The 21,688-nt window shown below is 39.5% G+C and overlaps 1 protein-coding gene across 1 annotated transcript; it reads right to left on the bottom strand.

The window, feature by feature from the left end:
* Nucleotides 1–643: 643 nt before the first annotated feature.
* Nucleotides 644–20,258, bottom strand: ATP6V1C1 (ATPase H+ transporting V1 subunit C1). The gene is made up of 13 exons (XM_030943231.1): nt 20,134–20,258; nt 16,137–16,319; nt 13,965–14,032; nt 12,780–12,865; nt 11,974–12,068; nt 8,188–8,279; nt 7,023–7,121; nt 5,633–5,701; nt 4,218–4,310; nt 4,036–4,129; nt 3,413–3,510; nt 2,167–2,293; nt 644–1,256 (listed from the first exon to the last, which is right to left on the bottom strand). The coding sequence occupies exons 2-13, from the start codon at nt 16,266–16,268 to the stop codon at nt 1,161–1,163; spliced, it is 1,149 nt and encodes a 382-aa protein (XP_030799091.1). The 5' UTR covers nt 16,269–16,319; nt 20,134–20,258; the 3' UTR covers nt 644–1,160.
* Between the last annotated feature and the right edge of the window lie 1,430 nt (nt 20,259–21,688).

The raw sequence follows: 21,688 nt of genomic DNA, 5'->3' as shown, positions 1-21,688 counted from the left end.
TATTTTCAGTTAGGGACTAAATTAGAAAAGAATACAGTGGTTACAGTACTTCAAATACTAATTTTGATAAATCAGAACTCCTCCAGTCTCACTTGATTCAAGTCAGTTTTAAACAATACTGCAGCTTTTACTGCATATTTAGCTACTCAGACAGGTAGAATACTTGTAATAGCTGCTACTGAAATCAACAACTCCTCTGTATCCACATGAGAGGGAAGTCATCATATTCCCTGTGTGGAGAACAGATATTGCAAAAAAAAAAAAAGTGAGCATCTAATAATACAGTGTGCAAAGCTATAAAATTGTCTCAAGCTTCAACTGACTGAAAAGAATTACCAAAATCCCAGCTCAGCCTAGCTTGTTATTATCCCAGCTCGCCATCATCTTCCCAGTGATTGTCTCACATCTTTTGAGTCACAAAGATACAAACATGAAAAACACTCATACATGTATGTGGTGGCCAAACAGCATACTTGAGCCTTTCTGCACAAAGCAAAATTAGTTCCTGCATCTCCTAAAAGTACTTGTGCTGAAGCCAATTGTATTTCTGTACCAGTGCATGCAGGATGCAGCACTATTAAAGACTTAACATATTGCTTCAGTTTAGACACAAGTATCTGCAATTTTATGTGGTAGAAGAAAGTGACACATTTGCACAGGTATGTTTATTTTCCCTGTGTTTACAGTGCATCAATTGTAATTTTAAACCATTCAGAAAGCACGATTTCATACCAATTTTACATACTTTACATCACAGTTCAACAACGCTAACACAGTTGTATCTACTAAATCAAATGAACAAAATGGCCATGAACATTTACACTAGTCTTCTGTAAACAAGTTTTTTTTATAAACAACAGTAAATGTAATTAACACAGACCACGATAGGAAAGAGGGATAAGCTTTTCCTTAAATAAATCACTCTGTTTATAAATACTTCAATTCTCTCAATATACATTTACAGACATAGTTGATTAAAAGCTGGTTACCTACACTGCTCTTTAAAAAGAAAATGTCTAGAGATGGACCACAGTGTGTTCAATTCACCTAACATAAGAAGCAAGCATATGATTAGTAGAATGTCAAAAGTATTACTATACTTCAACCTCACTTCTGTTTGTTTACACCAACACTGAGAAGATTGTCATGTTAGGGAACTTTTACTTGAATTCCAGCAAATTACAATCGATCTTGTAGTACACATATGGGTAGTACTCCTGTTGGCTGAGGTTTAAACCTGGAATATCCATAGTTGCCTGCAAAGAAAGTTTTGAAACCAGTTATACTCTTACAATTCAGACTCCTATTAAGAAGTAGCTGAAATATTAAACTGTTTTAGAAGCAAATAGGCCAGGTAAGACTTCAAGCTTAAATTTTCACATTCAAGTGACTGTTTAAATAACAGGTAAAGTTAGAACCTTGACAAATGACTAACAGTATTTTTCAAAAGTAAATACAAAGTGCTTTTTCAAAGTCTACGTAGTTCTGCATCAATAATTCACATCCATTGCTATAGTAAACACATCATCACTACTACATCTAAACACTGCCAGTTTCTGATGAGAATGCTATAGGGTGCCAAATGATCCAGGACGTTATGTAAGTTCAGCATCTTTAATTTTCACCTAAATTGTCTCACATCCTCTTTCCACAAAAAGACCTGGAAATACATTACATTCAATATACCATTAAGAATCTTTTTTAATTCAGCTAAGCTCATGGTATCTTCAGTTAACCTTTAACTACGAACATCATCATTTTTCAATACAAAGCAAATTAGTAGAATAAGCCTCCCAACAAACCAGTTTTTAGATATGAAAATGAGACCTCTACAGATGGAAAGGCTGATTCCATTTTGACAATGATTCAGCCTTCTACAGCAGAGGACTACTATGCTAACTTGCAGTCTCTATCTTTCCATCAGCAGTAGGAAAGAATGCAGTAAGAAGAAATTACATGTGGCTTTTAAACCAGACAGTTCTTCAAATATATTGGTTGCAACTTTAAATACCATCTGCCTTGCAAAAGTGTAAAACAGAGGCAGCATTTTTTAAGGAGACAAAATTCTCCGTACTGTGAGAAAAGAAGAATATGGAGAGGTACAGCTTTTTAATGATGCCAATCGACTTTGTTTAAACATACTAGTAGCAGTTAAAAAGTACTTACATCAATGATAGCTGCTGCACTGCTGTCAAGATGTTTGTACAAGTCATACAGAACTTCCCTCAGTTTCTTCATTGTTTTCTTATTAGGCTGAAGCAGCATTGCCTGGAAGTTAACTGGCAAACCATACCTGAGGAAGTCAAGTAGAAAACCATGGAAATGCTGAAATAAACCTTCTTTCATAATTCAAAGCAGAATTTTTTTTTGAGAAAGAGTCCTATTGCTAAAGAGGAAATTCTGCTAATTTCCATTTTCGCAAAACCATTCTGTGTCTACAATTCATAAGACATCAAAAAAGTAGAACTCCAAGCTTAAAATACCAAAACAGAAGCCTAAATATTTTAAAAATAATTCTAAATCCTTGAGTATTTAGCATAATTCTCAATGTTACCTGAACACAGACTAAATTTTGAACATTCCATTAATTTACTTTGCTTATGACACTTGGTGGACAATGTAGTTTCTACTTAATCTTCCTTTCTAGGAGCGTGGAAATTGCTGCCAGCATTTCAGTCAGGTTCAGCTTTCTTCTTCACTCTTTACTCAACTTTTGTCTTCACAATAAGGCCACAGCAGCAAGAATGCAAGTTCATTGATTTGTTTTCTTTTTCTCTTCTGCTTTTCCCCTTTATGACAACTGACCAAAAAGGCTAAAAACACCTTGCCTTTTATTGACCACAGTAGGAATGTCTTCAACTATAAAAAATAAAGGTCTTTCCTTTGCAGAACAACTACATCTATTCTTGACTTGTAACAACACTTGTGGATAGTATGAAGAAAAAAAAGCAGATAAAATTTCTAATTAGTAGAGTAGTTTAAAACTGAAAACTTTAGATTACAAAAGGCATGTCTTAAAGAAAAAGCATAGATTTCATGATGCCAAGCTATTGTTATTCTGAACTAATCAAATTTGCCATTTAAATATAAGATGTAGTTAGCTCTTGTTACAAGCAGCTCATAAAGTAACCTAAAAATCAGCAAATATATCTCCCTGCTATGTACAGAGTGTCTGTAACTCCTAAAGGAATAGTGAAAAGACTATCCAAGGGGGAGACACACAATTATCTACTTCAAATATTTCACAAGTGGCAACAAGAGCTATTGCCACCAGTTATTCTTACTGCCCTACTTTTTGCTTTCTCCTTCGCAGAAGAGCAGCATTCACATGCTTCAATTTGGTAAACTCAAGCTAGATGTAAATTCTTACCAAGTCTAGGAAGAAAATCACTATTCAAATCTGCCTCGTTACCTTAAAACAGATTCAACAAAAACACGTAATGCTTTCACATGAATCCATGCGATGAAAGCTTCACTGAAATTAACTTTCAGCCACCGAACCAGAGGTCCCTGTGAAAGAAAAGAGAGAGAAAAAAATAAGCTATTCAAACATCAGAAAAAGACTCAGCCCATTATGCATGTTTGAGCAGCTACTCAATATCTGTACCATAATAAAAGACAAGCTAAAAACAGAGTTCACTATGGACATAATTGCTCAAGAATGTTTTGATAGAAAATAAAGAGACATTTAATGAGACTTCCCATTGTCCCTTCAGGTCCCCATCTCAGTTGTCATGATCTAACTATATTAAAGATCCTTTTAGTAATACCTGATTATGCAATTCAAACACTTGTCCATTGTCAAACTTCAAACATTATCAGCTGCAATACCAGCCCTTGGTTCAATGCAGTGAGGAGCACTTGTGCTGCACAAAATTCAATTATCCCGGAGTAGATTAGCTGGGTGGCAGGCTGGCTACATCATGTCATCCCTACAATGCTTTCTCTGAATCATAACTTCATGAAAATTTTATGTAGCAATAACAAGTCTTAGATGTCTCACATTTCTGTAATGACCAGTTCATTAAGACTTACAAACTGTTTCTTCTTGTCAGTTGACAGTCTATTCATCTCCTCTTTATCAGCTTTCATCTCTTCTTCATTGTACTGGAAGTCACGGACCATAAATCTGCATTTGTAAGTGAATAAAATCAGAAGTATCTATCTAGAGATCCTTCAAAGCATGAGAGACAGACTGCACACAAAATAAACCTTACTTATATTCTCTGGCTTTGTGCTTGAAGTCATCCACTGCCTTCCTGAACAAGGTGACATTACAAAGGTAGCTGTCTTGGTCCTCAAAGAGTACACTGCACAGAAAGAAAACAAACCAAGTGTCAGAATTAACCAGGTTCAAGTCAGCACAGTTCAGTCACACAGTACCACATGTTGTACTTTATTGCTACAAGGCAAGACATAAATGTAGATAATTATACAAGATTTAGTTCCCAAATTAAGCACCTCATACAGAATGTAACTGACTGCTCTTAATTACTCCCTTCATAAATGATGGCAGCTTACACTTCACATTGAGAGACTTCATCACACAAAACCACTTCATATGATATTTGTTCAAATTAAAATTTATTTAACAAAAAAAGTAACTGAAGCTGGTTTAGTACTGAAATGTTTGGACTACAGTTTTATTAGAAATGTGTGTTTTAAAGAAAAATGAAATGGATATAAAATAGAAAAATATGCAAATTAAAAATATACACGTTGGCAAAACAAAATGTTTCTTAGGCTGCAAAGATGACCCCTAGATTTACTATTTTATAATTAAAAATAATATTGCTTATTTTGAGGCTTTGCCTTAGGAAAAAAAGCTTGAACAGATTTAGACTGTTCCTCAATGTCATACTGTCTTCAATACAAGCATTATCCAACAGTTTAACAAGTTGCCTTTTCTTAAGCTAGCCCTAGGCCATGGTTTCCAAATAATTTAGTAAGAAGCACTAGCAGGTCTTCCAAATGTGAAGCTATCCAGAGCAAGTTCAGATTTTTTAAGTGGCGCAGAACTGGTAGCATCAGATCTTCCTGATCAAAACCTCAGTCTGTCAGTTAAAATTAACCCCAAATGGATGCTTTGTGCTCCACGTGGACTTTTATCTTTCAACGTGGTTACAAGGCTGCTAAAGTGGTTTAATCTGGCCCACCACAGCACCTAGCACCAGCTTGATACCAGGAACAAAAAGAGACAAGCTACCTTTCTTTGTACACAACAAAACCATTTACACTTCCAGTTGTTCATTCTTTGGAAGCTTTCAGAGTTCATATAACTTGGTTCAAGTCCTGTGAATACAGACCTAAAGCTTACAGGCCAGCAGCCAGCATTTGTTGCTTATCGTCACCACACTCCAGCCAGAGGCTGAATATATCTGACCAGAACTAGATTAACTCTTCAAGCCTCTTACTCTTCTCACATAAGTTAAGTTTGATAACTTTGGTTAACTCTAGAGTTCTAGTTGAATCTTTCCTCAATTATTTGATCAGATTTGATCAGATAAAGCTATAAAGTTAGACATATTGACAAGTTTTTTGACCAATCTTTAAAATTCAAAGTCTTTCTAGATAAAGGACACCCCTGAAACACAGCACATGCAAATATAAGATTTAGCATTTCACAACTTACTTGCTGGAACGTGGTACAACCATCTCTGCTAGTGTTTCATACTGCTTGACCCAGTCATTGTAATTTAACCTAGAGAATACACAGGTTATTGTTAGACTTTTAATCTGAGATTAATGGATCAAGGGTTTTTTTTAAAGGTAAAAACATTTAATCATCACATCTTCCATCTCAGGTGTGGGTTTTAAGAAATATGCCAGACTCAAGAAACACTCAGTTCTCCTCATGCTGTTTTTATAATTATTGATAAATAAACTATAGTGATTGCAAAAGTAACATATTTTCAGTCTTCATGTCAGTTTACAAGTGCAACATTTTTTAAATCAAAGAACTATGAAATTAAATCATCATTAAGTAGAGAACTCAGGGGACCAAATGGAATTAACTGTCAAGGTTAATCAGAAACTCCTCATGCAACTCTGCTCTTTTGAGCAGAGGAATACTTCTTCCACAATTACAAACAGGTTCCCTAGAGTCCTGCACTTGCCTGAAGGACTGGGAATTTTGGAAGCCCTGCCATTCTGTAGTTAGTTGTGAAGAGGTTCCATCCTTTCAACAGCAAAAACAAGACAAATAACAGCAGAGATATTCTAACCACCTGCTTTCTGCTAAAGCCACCACAAAATTGGTTTTCTTTCACCAGAGGAAAAACATGTGACAGACTCTAATGGCTCCTGTGGTAAAGAGAGACAGTGGGCTTTTCATAAATTAGGAGCTCTCTTTGCTTGCAGCTCCAGTCAAGGGCAATTTTTTTTCATTTTACAACAGTTTTGAGGGCATCTGTATCACCACTTTCCTTGGCCAGGAGAAAACATGAGGTTTCTGTTGTTTAAATATTTCAAATAAGAACAGCCTGTTTTCCCATATCCCCCAGATAGGACAGGACATAAGCAGGGTTCCAATGGTACAGACTTAGTTAAGTAAAAAAAGGAAAAAACAGTGTTCAGGCATTCTAAAAACGTGCAGAGCAAAGCAGTAAAGAGTTCACTCACTAAGTGGTGGAAGTTAGCATAGTCCTAACCAGGATAATTTAATGATTAAGCCTTCTAATGTAAAACAAGTCATGTTTTCACTCAGCACTTATTTTCATAAGGACACCATCTGGAACATGACTAGTCATAGCAAACATTGAATAAGAGACATAAATCTAATTTCCAGTTTCTTTAAGAAATTCATGAGCACTCAGCAGTCCTTATAAGAAATTTTTGTGAACAAAGGAACACAGGCACAGACGCTCACTTATCTCTCCTGAGCATCTTAACAGTTCTGTTTGCTCATCCAGGAAAGCCCCAGGTAAATTCAAATGTCATTCTGACAGTATTATAGAGTTGTGAGATCTATTATTTGATTTTTATTTCTTATTGTATTCTACTCTTAGGATGAATACACTTACTTCGGCACAATCACTAATAATGTGACCAAATATTCTGAATCAAGTACAAAGTCCTCTTTCTTTACAATATCAGCAAGACTTCTGGTTAGCAAGCTTCCTCTGCAGAGAAACAAAGCAAGAACAATTACACATTTAAGAACTGAATTTGTCTGGATAACAGTTTCCAATGCTTGATAATACAGCATTCTCAAAAACACATTTTACCTACACAACTGCTATTAGCAGAGCAAACAAAATGTCCTTATATGCACTTTATATCTCACTGTTCAAAGTCACTGACGTTTTTATCAGTAGCTCCACTGCTGTGCGTCATTTCCATATTCCAAATACGTCACACACTTAAGTGGCCAACTTGTCTTTTAAAAAGTGATTTGAAATTGCAAAACCATTAAAACCATTAACTGTGGATTCTAGCACATGGAGCCTCAGAGTTATAACTAACATAGTACAGACCTACATGCAGAGCATCAATAAAAACTTAAAGCAGCGTATTTCCTCGTATTCATAAAAGACCAAGAATGCACACAGGTTTAATGGTGTTCAGCTGACAAACTGCCATGGCTTAGCACAGAACTGATGTCTCACTCCTATAACAGCTTGTCACATACTGTCATTGGCATGACCCATGGCTCTGAATCAGCCAGCAGGCTTGTGCCATTCACTGTAATGGCAGGGTTCAGGCACATTAATCAACCCCACATGCACAGAATAACTACTGTACCTCAACTGTACTTCAGATAATCATCACACGTACGTGACAAGATAACACACAGCCCTTGTTTAATTTAATAGCTGTGTGTACCCAACAGCTGTCTCTGCTGGTAAATTCTGAGGGAAGAAAACCAGTTAAGGTGGTGTGAAGGCAAGACTTTCTTATTTAAACAAGACACCTAAGTAGCAGTGTTACCACTAACAGCAAGCTCCTCTCAGAAGTTCCAGCAATTTATGCTTATTTGTACATGCTTTTGTGATATCTTAATTGCTTTTCAGTCACAGGTAAGTTAGCACCAACCAGACAGCTGGTAATAAATGTTCTTTTATGACAGCTGCTCTTCAAGACTGATAAACACCTCAAAAATACATTAAGTTTAGAGTTAACATTTTCTTAAGTTTTCATGATTAGATACTGTTCCTGCACGACATTAGAAAAAATAATACAACTTACGCATTCTTTCTTTCCAAATTCTGAAGATTCCCTTTCAGATTATTGTATGCCGAGGCTCTTGCTTTTAGATCATTGTCAATCTGGTTTACTCCCTTAAAAATGAAAAGAAAAGGAACTGGGTCTAAAGAACTAGAATAGAACTTATGTTCAGCTTGCCACTGCTGCTCAAGTAATCCCGGAGGATGGATTTGAGAAGGATGGCTTAATTAGCATGATTACCAAAAATGATTCATTCCCAGCTGGATAACTTGGCAGCAAGTGGAAGAGTACAAAACAAATGAAGCACTTTAATTAATACATGTTAAACTGCCAACCATACTTATATTGGTGTGTACCCTATACAAGGAAGTGTTTTAAAATCAGCACACTCAGTAACAGTTGGGTAACTGCAATGGCACAATGCTGGTCTGGGATTATAATGCTGCCTACTGCCTCCTTCACTGCCTCCTCACTGTAGTAAGGAGGTACAAGCATGAAAAAACTCTCAGGGAAAAGTTTCTGAACACTGTCAAGGGACTCTCCCTTTATATAGACTTAGATCACTGACAAAACATTTTGTTTGCATAAAACACTTCAGCTTGAAGATCCAGATATGATTTTGTTTCCACAAAATAAATCTCTCTTAAAAGTAAGGTCACTCAATTAAGGACCTTGTTTATAGTAGCACCTAAGTTGGCTTGTCTGTAGCAGGAAGTCATCAAAAGCCTGAACATTTTGTTAGTTTCATGTAGCAACACATTAACAGCTTGCACCTTTACAAATACAGAAATCCTTTAGACAAAATACTCTGAAAATGACAAAATTAAACAGGTGAGTACTTAAGGCTATTTAAATCCTTTGACTGATACAACCTTTAGCAAAGCAACATGCAGAACATTTCAGCAGGTGTCACACAAGGCATATACCTTCATAAAAGCTTTTTAATACTACAAGAAGTAACACCAGCACCTTTTTTTTGTTTTTACATCTAGAGGACATCATAAGGGGAAAATGAATCAGAAGATATTAAGCTAGTACCTTTGTGCATTTTAGCTCTTCCCCAGACTGACAACCCTTTGCCTTTTCCAAGGATCAAAACTTTCAACAACAGTATAACTATGCATTATTAATGACAAAGCCCAAAAACCTTTGATACCAAACACTGCCTTCACAAACCATTTCCATTCAGCATTTCCTACTTGACAATACTCTTAATTGCTCTCATTTGTAGAGTCAGTAGTCTTTTAAAAAATGACTGCTTAGACAAAAATCTGTTACTGCTGCACTGACTGAAGTTTCTTGTGAAAAACAACCAGCTTTGCTTCCTACTGAATGTTAGAGAATACAGAACCACAAACCTCAATGCCACAACAGAGCTCTTGAAAATAAATTTGTGTAAAATTACCAAATGAAGCAACAATACAAACTTCCTTCTGCAAGAAGAATTGGTGAATAACTCACAAAGGTCACTGCAAAAGGAAGACACACTTACAGTATTGCTAAGGAAAGTGCCAGTCTAACACAGTGAGCCTATCTCTACACAGAGCAACCCCAGATATTTAAATCACTTTGGCAGTCATTGGCAATACATCAGTGTCTTTCAGCCATACAGCTGAGCTGTTGCACTTTGATGCATGCTTGGGCTGCTGAAAAGGTTGGACATGGGCACTAAAAATATTGAGGCTGTCTCCTTGCATAAGTCTGACCCCTAATTTCAAATCCGAAGAATAACTCGATTAAGTGACAGCTCTCACACAGCAGAGATGCCATCTCAAAAGTCTTCTGTATTGATGCTGGGGTTCACAAAACTTCTGCAAGTTAAAAGCTGAAAAAACCTGATGAATAGTTTCAGCAGATATAATTTTATTTTAAATGTTTCTGACACTGCTGTAATTTCTTCTCAACTGACAAACCCCCACTGCAATTGCCATTACTCATTTTGACAGACATCAGAATCTGCTGCCTGAGTGAGTGAGGATGACATAAAACCACACAGGAAATGCAGTAATTCATTATTTGACAAACTTTTCAAATTATTTAACATCAACCTGTCAAGAGGCTTCACAGATTTTAATTAATGTAGCTCTATCAATTTTCCTATATCTTCACTTTGGCATGTGATTACATGAAGACTTTATCTCTGTCAGGACTCTTTCTGCCTTGGGACAAAACTGTTTCAAGTCCTGTGATATGATCTCCTTGGGGTCATTTCTATAAGAACATAAGGCATCTGCAGTCATCTTCCTTCTCTTCTCTAATTTATGGACATACATCTATGGCTCACTGCTGAAAATATTTTATAAACTATTTGAAATCAGATTTGTGACACGTTTATGTCCTAAAGCTCTTCCTATGGAATACAAGCACAGCTAAACATGAAGCAAAATGGAAACCCCCCAACAGGATGACTCAAGCTGAACTCCAGCAGACCTGTTTGTCCACATTAACTATCCAATACAACAAGTCAGTGAGGTCCCTAAAGTAGATGAAGAATGTAAGACAGTTGAAGTTCAGGCTCTAGAGCTTTGTTGAAGCAGATTATTTATCTAGCAGACTCTGGGACACAGAATAACATGCACTGAATATTTGATAATTTTCAAAACAGGGCATTATCTCTTCATGTCCTATGTTTCTTTTTCAACAAATTTAATTTCCGCAAAAACAAGTGCTGTACTATAACTGCTGTAAAAAGTTCAGTGCTTCATTTTGGTACCTTCTTCTGAAGAAGCAAATATTATGTGCTAATGTCAGATATTAAGATTTTTATTTTATATGTGTATGATAGTCTTAATGTGCAAATCTTCAGAGCCATAAGACAGCCAGTCACCCTCTAACAAAAGGCCACACTGCAGGTGTTTTCCAAGAATACTTACTAAATGTAATTTGTGAAATAAATGCAAGATACAGTGATAGTCCCAAAGAAAATATTAAAAATGAAAGTAGCAATTGCATTCTCAATCATCTTTGTAGCATATATCAAAATTTTGTAATCTTTGCAAAAAAATTAATGTAATAGTTTCAGGAATCTGCAGTAATAGCAAAGCACAAGTCTGCCAGCACTTACCACCATCCCAACCCCATTATAGTCCCTGCACATCCACCACCAAAAACTGTCTCTATAGTACCCAGAACAGCCTCTTCTTTTTTGCAAGTTATGTACTTCCAGTTAGTAACACAGGCAGTTCCAAGAGCCAGTCTGCAGCTTACAGAAAACAGGGAAGGGGAAAAAACAACCTGAAGAGGCTGGGAAGATCCTAGAGCAAGGACTGTCTACAGAGAACTGTCTCACCGTCTAAATCAGCCAGTTATTGCTGAGGACCCTGTAGAGGCTTACAAGCAAGTAAAAAAATAAAGCCCTCCATGTATGAAACACTTTGCCAAAGTAAGGATGAGGAAAACACATGAAAACTCTCAAATGAACTTTTTTTACATCTAACAATGAAGGCTTATTTCTCCCCTCACAACTGAGTGCCACAGCTTTCAGAATGTAAATAAGTTCCCTGGTTCACTGCTAACAGCCCACAAGGTTTGAGAACATCAGACAAGCAATATGCTGGTACAGCAAAACTGAAATGGAAACATCATTTCCTGGCTATTAATTTGTTAGCTCAGCGATCCTAGGAAACAAAAATCAGCATGATGGCCTTCAGGGAGCACTCTCCAAACCCTAGCCACATCCTAATGTATGTCTTTGGTTACTAACTGTATTGATAGCTGACTAAAACAGACAAATTGCTTTGAGAGCAAGTTTTGTGCATAAATATCTCAAGTTCAAATAGGGAAGTTTTATAAAACAAGTTACCTTACCTTTGCAATAATTTCTGAAATATTCTTCAAGGATTGCTTGATTGGGTATTTGGCCATATCCCACTGGAACCTTGTTATATAGGTGACCAAGTCAACTAGAATTTTAAAGAACTTTGTTAAGATTGACAATAAAAAGACAACTGTATTATATTCTCTGTAGAACTACTCTAACAGAAGAGAACTGTAACAGACTGGATCTTCCCATGTGTGGACCCTGCTGCTTAAGAAATTTGAAAATAAACAAGCTGTAAATTATCCATAACCTCTGCCTTCAGATATTGGTTTCACCACCTCTGTAGACCATAAATGACATTTATTACCAAGTCAAAGATGGTTGGAGAACTACAGACAAGAGCAACTACTTTTTGCTCTGTGTGAAAAATGGGTGGAGAAGGGAAGGTTATGATGGCAAAAAAGGCAGCAATGACCATGTGGCTCCCCTGAAGTGACAGGTTTGTACAGCTTTCTAAAAAAGACACTACTCCAAGCCCTTATCCACTCATAGTAGCCTCTCTTGCATCAATACAAGCTGTGATAATTCTATTAAATGGCTCTGAACATAAAATATTAGTTCAGAGAAAAGTGCAGCTCTTTACTGAAAATAAAATACATACTGGCACCCCAAGTCCTTCTCAGCAGGGCTGCTCTTGATCCCTTCATGCCCCACCTGTACTGACACTGAGGGCTGCCCTGACCCAGGTGCAGCCCCTTGCACTTGGCTTCCTGGTACCTCAGTAAGTTTCAGGATCATTGCCTTCCCTTCTACAGTTTTAGAATACATTAGGATATCATGGTTAACACTTTACCTCCATTGGCCAGAAGATTCTCCTGAACTTTATCTTTACTGTCTTCTAGAACATCAGCCATATATTGGGCCACCTTCTTTACAACACTAAAAATTGGAAGATAAAAATATATTAAAAAAAAACCAATAAACTCCCAAACCTGCCATTTGAGAAATACCATTCATAAAACTCATTTTAAGTTGCCTGAGATTGGATCAAAAGTGACTGGATCAAACAAGGATGATGACTGTTCTACATCCAAACTTTCTGAGAGCACAAGCTGGGCCCAATATCTGAAGGAGACCAATTTCTCAGTATTCCACAACTTTATTTAAAATCTCTATTGCTGCTGCTCACCAGTTCTCAACAAGGTGAGGCTAGCTTGCTTTGGTGTTGGCATTGGTGTTGACTTCATATACTTGAAGTGACTTGAAGTCACTATATTGCAATTTTTTTTTTAAGTCTGTTGTACTTCCAAAATTCTAACCCCTTTCTAGAAACAGGTAGAGAGGTAGAAGTCAACAGTAATACAAACTAAACACAGGATAACCCTGACAATGCAATCTGACACTCAAGATCTGCCTTCCTAACTTAAAAGCCATGTATAATATTATTCACATGTGCCAGGCCAAATAGTTTCCTTTTCTATTTAAAAATGTCTATTTAAGACTGCTCTCTTTGAAACAGAAGATGGCTCCATGAGTTCTGGTTATGTGAAATTCTGCTACTTTTGCTTAAAATCACTTTCAAAAGGTCATTAGTTTCTTCAAAATGAATAGGTTTTGCATTTTAATATTAATACTTTTAAGTATTTCTATGGATTAGGAAATTACATGGTTACTTTCTCCAAATGTGTAAACAGTATTCCTGCTAGAATTACAAGCTTTTACTTCATTTCCTCACCACTTCCTGCATCTGTCAGGCTCAATTTTTGACAATTCTCCAGGACCCAGCACCACACAGCACTACTGAAGAGAGAATGCATAATGTTCTGCTATTCCATAAGAAGTTCAGATTACTTTCCTTTTTTCAAGAACAGATACTGTGAAAATCAACGTAGCTTTCTTAAATCTGAGCTTGCTGACTGCCTGCAGAGGAGCACTGTGATACAAAAAATGCTGAAAATAACCTGTGTATTATTAAAACTCAGCAAACCATCACATCATTACTCTAATACTTTGCATCCTAGTAAAAATGAACTGTTACCTCTCCACAAACGCATCCAGTTTAGCCAGCTCATCTGACAAACCAACCAAAACATCCAGGGTGCCAACCTAGAAGCAAAGATCAAAATGCATTAGAAGATGTATATAAACATAGAAAGAGAAAACCAGCTAACAGTAAAAGCTACATCTCCCAACAAGTATCTCTCCAGAACTACATAAAATGCTGGACCCTAAGATTTCAGACATCTTGATTTACCAAAGCCACACTGTTTCACTTGTTAGATATCACCCCTGCCTCAAAGCACCACAGGATCAGACCTAACTCACTCGTTTGGTGCTCAGTTTCAGTTCTGCAATCCAGCCATCCAAAACATGGTAAAACAATGTCTATGCTATAAATTGGCTGCATTTCTTACAAAGCAGTTGCTTCAGCACTTAATTCACTACTTTAGATCAAATGTGAAATTTCACTGATCAGGAATCTCAGCACTGGAGGCAACCTGGACATCAAAAACTCTGAAAATACAAGAGTACTGCAGCAGTGAGACCAACAAGAGTCTGGACATTTTGCATCTTGGGTAATAAAATATCTAGGTTGTAGACAAGCTTTCACTCTTTCTTCCCTTCTCCTCCAGAAAAACACTTTCTTCCCTAATCTCATGTATCTAGAGTACACATTTCTCACTGAAATATTACAGGGCTATTAACATTTAACATATTTGTAATCTAGCATCTATTTCCTATATATCTGACCACTGAAATTGACATTAGTGCTTTTCTGTTTAGTTCTGAAGCAGAAAGGAGCAGAATTACTTAAGAAACATCACACAGAATGACTTTCCATGCCTCACCTTCTTGGGGGCCACAAGCAGAATAAGGAAGCTCATTTTAACTGGTCACTTAAAAGCCTCAGGACAAGCAAGTCCTTAAGCAATAAGACTCAGTGGAGACTAAACCACTGTTTAAATGAGTTTTAACTAAAGGATCTCACTACTTAAACAGTTTCACCAGGTCCACAGAAGCCAGACTATTTTCCCACTGTATATAAAGTATATTCAGCTTCTGTCCCTTTTAGGAAGCACAGCAGAAGCAAAAGAAATTGTTTCTAACCCTGATGGGCCCCAACAGTTTTCAGCAATAACTCCTCTAAATGCTGCAGGCACCCTACAGTTTGACAGCCATCGTGACTAATGTCCAAGGATATCCTGGGAGGAGACAGACATTTGTTCTAGTCCCTATTCTAACTCAGGACAGTCCAAATGTGAATACAAGTTATGGCAGTTGGAAGATGTAAAAAGGCACACTGAAGCACTTTGTGCCCTGGGCTCATTCCTTAGCAGAGACAGGAAAAAGGCATTATGCCACCTGAACTTGATGCACTCTGTAGACCAAGACTGATGGCATTTTTCAACTCAATTTTGTAAGCCTTGATGGGCTTTCACTACATTCAACTGAGCTCCAAATTCTTGTTCAAGAAATATCCAGGCATCAGGAAAGACCTTTTCTAAATGAATATACTGGCTCATAATTTTTCCACATCCTGATGATTGTATTGTATGATTGTATCCAAGATTAGCTTGGATTAACCCAAATTTCAGATTTTGTTACTATTTGTTTCTCACAGAATAGTTCAAACAGTTTTTTTTCCATTTTCCACAACACATTAGCAGGTCACACTGGAATGCTCAGTCAGAGATAAACCACTGCTCTAATAGAAGAATGCTACTTCTGGACAGAGAAAAGGCAGAGCAGCTCTTTGATCAACTCCTGTATTTTAATTTGAACCTTTCACTGTATCTCAGACAGAGAAAAGGAGCAGACAATTCAGAAGGGGAAAAAACGTAAAATAATTTTTTAAAAAGGCAAAACAAAACCGTCAAAGGAAACTCTCAATAATCAGATCACAAGTTCCTATGTTTCTTCCCCAAGTTAACTGCTACCATCATGAGATCAAGACTACCATACTCATAAAAAACTGCTTTATTTGCTGAAAGAACACAGGTTGCTGAATCTTGAAAACTTACAGTGTGAACAACTAACTTAGAAATTCAGAAAAAAAGATAACCGTTGTCTGAATTATTTCTTAGACCCACACGTACAGACCAAGAGAAGTCAGCTGCTCTCTCTAAAACATCTGCGGGTTTTAATCTAGAGAAACAAAGATGGTGCAAAACAAACACACTTCTTAGGACATGACACAGGGTTTACATACCTTCAAGTCCGGAATATTGAACTTTGAGTTAGTGGAAAGGTTGTTGTGTTTTGTAGTTGCTGCATGTAGCTTCTCCCATGTCTGCTGACAGGTCTTTTCTCCAGGAGCAGAAATTAGCCAAAACTCTGTCATTTTTGTGCCTTTATCTTGATGGCTGTTGATTCTGAGGATAAAGGCAAGATGCTAACAGAAGGGAAGCAAGGGAAAGAAGAAAAAAATATCTGCCATTAATACAGCAGTCAAAGCTTTGCCTGAAGAAAAACATCTCATTCCACATTGCTAAAGTGCTGTTACAGCCACTGTAAGAGATTTTACCAGAAGTATCATATGGTTTCAAATTCATTTTTTCCTATCTCCCAAATGACATTTACACAGTTGTAAAATCTTTTTAAACTGCCCATCCTGTATGTTAAAGTGGGCTGAGTTTGCAACATTAGCACCTTTCATTAGCAACTGCAATTTCATAGAAAGATAACAAGCAAACAATCTAACTGAAAAGAAATCAAATAAAACATGACCCACATTATATTTTCCCAGCTATATACCTTTTCCAGTCTCGGGAGGTTGCAGTTTATTGCAGCCCCGAGACACGTGAAAAGTCTCTGTTTTGGCCCGCACGTTCGAAGAATGAGTCGGAGTTCTTCAGCTCTCGGTCTCAGAGTTGTTTATTGTATCTTATCTATAAAATTCTTTCTCCTGCCGTGCCGAGGTCCATCCAGCAGGACGATTCCAGGCACTCTGCCTGCCCCCAGGGAGGTGTTTTCTCTTTATACTACAAACTACGTATACCATGTTTACAATTGCTTTCCAATACCTATCACCTATGTTAGACAGTGAGCTTCTACTCTAAACCAATCTAAAAGTGCCAACATCACAGCAGAAGATGGAGGTAGAGAAGAAGAAGAAAGGCTAGACACACCCAAGTCCCTCCATCTTGTCCCCAAAACCCCTATTCTAAAAACCCCAAAATCTACTTTTTCACCTAGTGATAATTTTATTATTACACTACTTAAACTTCTGTGGCTTTCAGGTCTTCATACCAAGCTAGTAATTTGTTCTACAGGTCATAACCAAACCCACAGGTGCTCTGGGCTGTGTGCCAGGGTCTCTGAGCCCCCTGGCAGGGGTCCCAGCAACTCTGGACACCCAGAGGGATGGCCTGAGTTCCGACATTCCAGTGTCTGTATAACAGACAACTTTTTCTGAAAACATCAGAAAAAACAAGAAAAACCAAAAATATTTCAACTCTGACATCTCTTCTCCAATCACTTTTCAGATTAGGACAGTGTTTTAAAGTAAATAAATACCTAAAATTATTTAAATGCAATAAACTCTAATTTGTTGCATTTAAGTAGCTTCTCCTGGCAGCTAAAATTTCAACAAAAAGGAGAGCATTTTCTAGTCTTGGTATCTCTGTTACAACTGCAAACCATCAATAAGATTACACATACTGGCATCAGTCAAGAAATTGTTGGTACTAAATACAAATGACGCTGATTTATTTTGCAGACAAGCTCAGGAAGTTAAGAGTATTTATGGTTTTTTGTCACTAAGAAGCAGAAACAGCTGGTTGAGAGTTACTGGATGTTTTTAATAAGAGAATGAAGAACAAAATCAAAGTGTACCTTGACAGAATCTAAATTTTGATGTCTGCAATATCTTCTGCAGCAGCTTTGAATGGATAGACACTAACCTGTATTTCATGAGCACAGACTACAGCACTCAATTTTTTTGAGGGAGAACAAATCAAATGTTGTATTTGGTAGAACTAGTATGTGGTAGCAAACTTTGCCCAAAACAACCGCCATAGGTCCTTCCCCGGTGTATTCATTCTAGGGGTAGCAAGTTATCAAGGTGTTGAAATTCCAGGTAAGACACAGGCCTGGTTGCTGATTCTTTTGCTCAGCTCCTCAGGAAGCCTAAAGCTGAAGTTTACCAGCCATTAAATCACTATCATGAAGCACAGCCTGGCACAGCAGCCATCCATCCCCCTTGGACTTAAGGGGCCTCATTTCCAGCAGGAGATGATGACATCCAGCTCTGAGGCCCTTGACAGGACACGCTCTGCGACATCTAGCACTGCCCACCAGGCCCAGCACAGCAGTGCCAGACAATGCCAAGGCAGGTACAGGTAGCTGAGAAATCACAACACTTACAAGACCAGACACACAAGATCCGTTATCACCACCCTACAGGGCTTCTTTGTTTAGCACCAGCTGCAGCATCTCACATAACAGGTCTCCACAGGAGGTCTATTAATTACTGATGATTTGGAACAAAACAAATTTTCCTCTTATTTGGACTACTATGATGCATTATCTTCCTTAATGCATGCCAGACTTGGCACAAGAGAGGTTTTCCTGCACTCCACTGAACTCTGGCGCTATAAGAGGCACAGCCAAGGTTACAGTAAACTTCACCTACTCAGGGAGACACCACTACAGCTGACACACACTCTCAAAGTGTTGAAGCTTTAAATTGTTTTTGTCTGGATTTGACTAGACTAGGACTAGCAAAAGTTGTTGGGTAAACTAAGCGGTGGCAGCAGCAACTTGCAAATATCCAAGCAAAAGACAGAAAAGCAGTAACACAGAAATCCAGAATCCTACTCAGGAAGACACAAGGAACATTGCATTCTCATGTTTTCCACAAACATCAATACTCTCTACAGAATATTTATAAAATTTCCAGAAAAACAGTTGTTGCCAGGAATCATTAAGTCACTGGACTTCCCTTTCTCCCTCATGATTTTTTGTCTGTGTGGTTGGTTTTCCTGAAGCTGTGTTCCATGTCTAACAGTCATGGGAAGGAAGATGATTTCGCATTTCAGGTAAAATGGAGGTATTATCAAATACACACAAGGGAACAAAAAGCTTGGTAAAAGAGTTTTAAGTGTTTTTTACATGAGGGGCCCTGAAACCAGAACAATGGAGAATACCAAACAAGAAGTGAAGAAAGGAGAAGTGCTACAGAACGGTTTGAAAAAGAGATACAAATGCTGGTCAGACAAAAAAAAATACATACAGACCGACTGCAAAATGAAAGCCAAGCAAATTAAAGAAAAGAACCCCAGGATAAAGCTGGACATACCAAGTGTTCAAAATAAAACCTAGAATAAGCAGTAAGAACGGGTAGCTTATTCACACAATGTACCTCTATGAGCAGGACTTTTTTGTAATGTACACTGCTTCATCCCTATGTTACGAGGAAAATGGATTTCCAAAGAGAAATCTTTCATGCAGTATACTATAATCTAAAATAAAACTTATGAACAAGTGTTTCCAGTGCTGTACCCAGGAAAACATACAGCAATGTCAAAGCAGAATCTCAACTACAGCATTGCATTAAAAAAACAAAAAAAAAACCACAAGTCAGGACAAGGGGCAGGGGACAATTGCTTCTATTTAGCTCAATAGGAAACCTCCGTTTACTGATGCGGCTCAGCACTAAGTCCCGAGAGCGTCACTTCAAGCTCATTTTCAGAAATCACGTCTGGTGCTTGGCCTCCACGTTCCCTAAGCAGAAGTGGCCACAGCGAGGCAGCCGGGGACATTGCTCCGCGGGGAGTCCCCACGCGTGTGCGGAGCGACCTGGGGCTGGCCCCGGGAGCGGGGGGCGCTGCCCTCGCTCCCCACGGAGCCGCCGACCCGGCTCTCGGGATTGGATGTCAGTTCCCACAGCCCGGCACCGCCGGCTCGGGCTCCCCGGGCCGCGCTGTCCCTTCGCCCTCCCCGAGACAAGCAGTCCCGGCAGCGGCAGAGCGGTGGCCTGGCGGCCCCGGGGCCCGGCAGAGCCCCCGGGAGCTGCGGTACGGCCGGGCCCGGCCGGCGCTGCCCTTCGTGCCAGGCCCTGCGCGGCCCGGCGCCGGGGCAGGCCGTGCGCCGGGGCAGGCCGGGGCGCTGCGGTAGCCGCTCGGGGTAGCCCAGACACTCGTCCTTCCTTCCGTCATTCCCTCCTTGCCTGCCCCCGCCCGCTCCGGGCCCGGCCCCGCCGTTACCGTCACTGCTCCATCCCCGGTACCGCCGCCCGCTCACCCGCCGGTGGGTCACGTGACCCGCGGTCAGCTGATGCCGCCGCAGCGCCGGGCGCGAGGGGTGGGAGGAGGCGCTGTGACGCGGCTGCGCAGTGACTGCCGGCTGCGCGGGGGCCGCGGGTTCGAGCCCCGCCCCGGCGGCGTGGCTGCTCTCCTGCGTACCCCGCTGTCGTTACCGGCACCTCAGGGTACTGACTGCCTCAGGCCACTTCTGATTAATCTAGGCTTGATTAGGGAGTTGGTGTAAAACTACATGTGTCTCAGGGTGGCCCTGCCTCAAGAAGGCTTTGTACGATTCTGCCCTTCGGGCAGAGAAGGATGGTCGGGTTTGAAGACGTGTGTGTTTGTTCTTGCTGTGGCCCGTAGATTTTCCTCAGATTACAGAAACACAGGGTCAAGGAGACATTTAGACTGGAAAAGACCTCTAGGATCATCAAATCCACCACGTTGAACACCACCATATAAACCAGACTCTGCGACTGGGTGCCACATCCAGTCTGTCTTTAAGCACCTCCGGAGATGGCGACTCCACCACCTCCCTAGGCATGGACAATCCATTCCAGTGTTTAATCACTCCTTCAGTGAAGAAGTTCCTCCTGATGTCCAACCTAAACCTCCCCTAGCACAATCTGAGGCCTTGTCCTCATTCTACTGCCTGTTACCTGTGAGAAGAGCCCCATCCCTGTGTGGCCTCAGGCTCCTCTCAGGGCTCTGCAGAGAGCGCTCAGGTCACAGCCGAGCCTCCTTTGCTCCAGGCCGAGCACCCCCAGCCCCATCAGCTGCTCCGCTCAGGGCTTGGGCTCCAGAGCCTTCCCCAGCTCCGCTGCCCTTCTCTGGACTCGCTGCAGCTCCTCAATGCCCTTCCTGAACTGAGGGGCCCAGAACTGGACACAGCACTCGAAATGCATCCTCACGAATGCCCAGTAGAGGGGAAAAGATCAGCTTTGGGAAACACACAGTGCTGGAAAACAGAGTGTACTTTAGAGATCTCAGCTGTGGGAACATGTGCTGGAACGCTTAACTGCTGTCAGTCTGCAGTGAAGGGCTTGAGAAAAGAGGAAGCTTGCATGCAGGTGACAGTGGGAAAACATGCACTTGAGAAGAAACTGCTGCTGTTTTATTTTGGCACCTAACCCCATTTTTCTTAGCTCAGAGTAGAAATGCTGAGTGAAAAAGAGCAGATTGTAAATTGCTCTATTGCTAGCGAAGTTGTGTGAAAATGCCTGTCGTGGTAATTCACAACATTATCTGAAGAAAGCAAAAACTGTACACAAAAGACAAACTGGTTTGCTGGTTTTCAAGAAATAAATAGCTTGTTCCTATTTAGTTCTCTTTTTTTTTTTTCCTTTTCTTTTTCCAAATAAGCAAGAGTTGGAACCATTATATAGCTGTGGGTGGCTTGTGGGGAACTGCAGCAGAGAGAAGGCACAAATGTGACCAGAGATATCAGAAAGGTGACTTCACACAGTTCCAACCCAGCGAAGGATGTGGCTTTGTGACTCTGGGAGCAACTTCAGGC

Source organism: Camarhynchus parvulus, chromosome 2 (genome assembly GCF_901933205.1).
Source record: "Camarhynchus parvulus chromosome 2, STF_HiC, whole genome shotgun sequence".
Classification (NCBI taxonomy): Eukaryota; Metazoa; Chordata; class Aves; order Passeriformes; family Thraupidae; genus Camarhynchus; species Camarhynchus parvulus.
The sequence above is the reverse complement of the archived record's forward strand: the minus strand, read 5'-3'. Positions and strand labels throughout refer to the sequence as shown.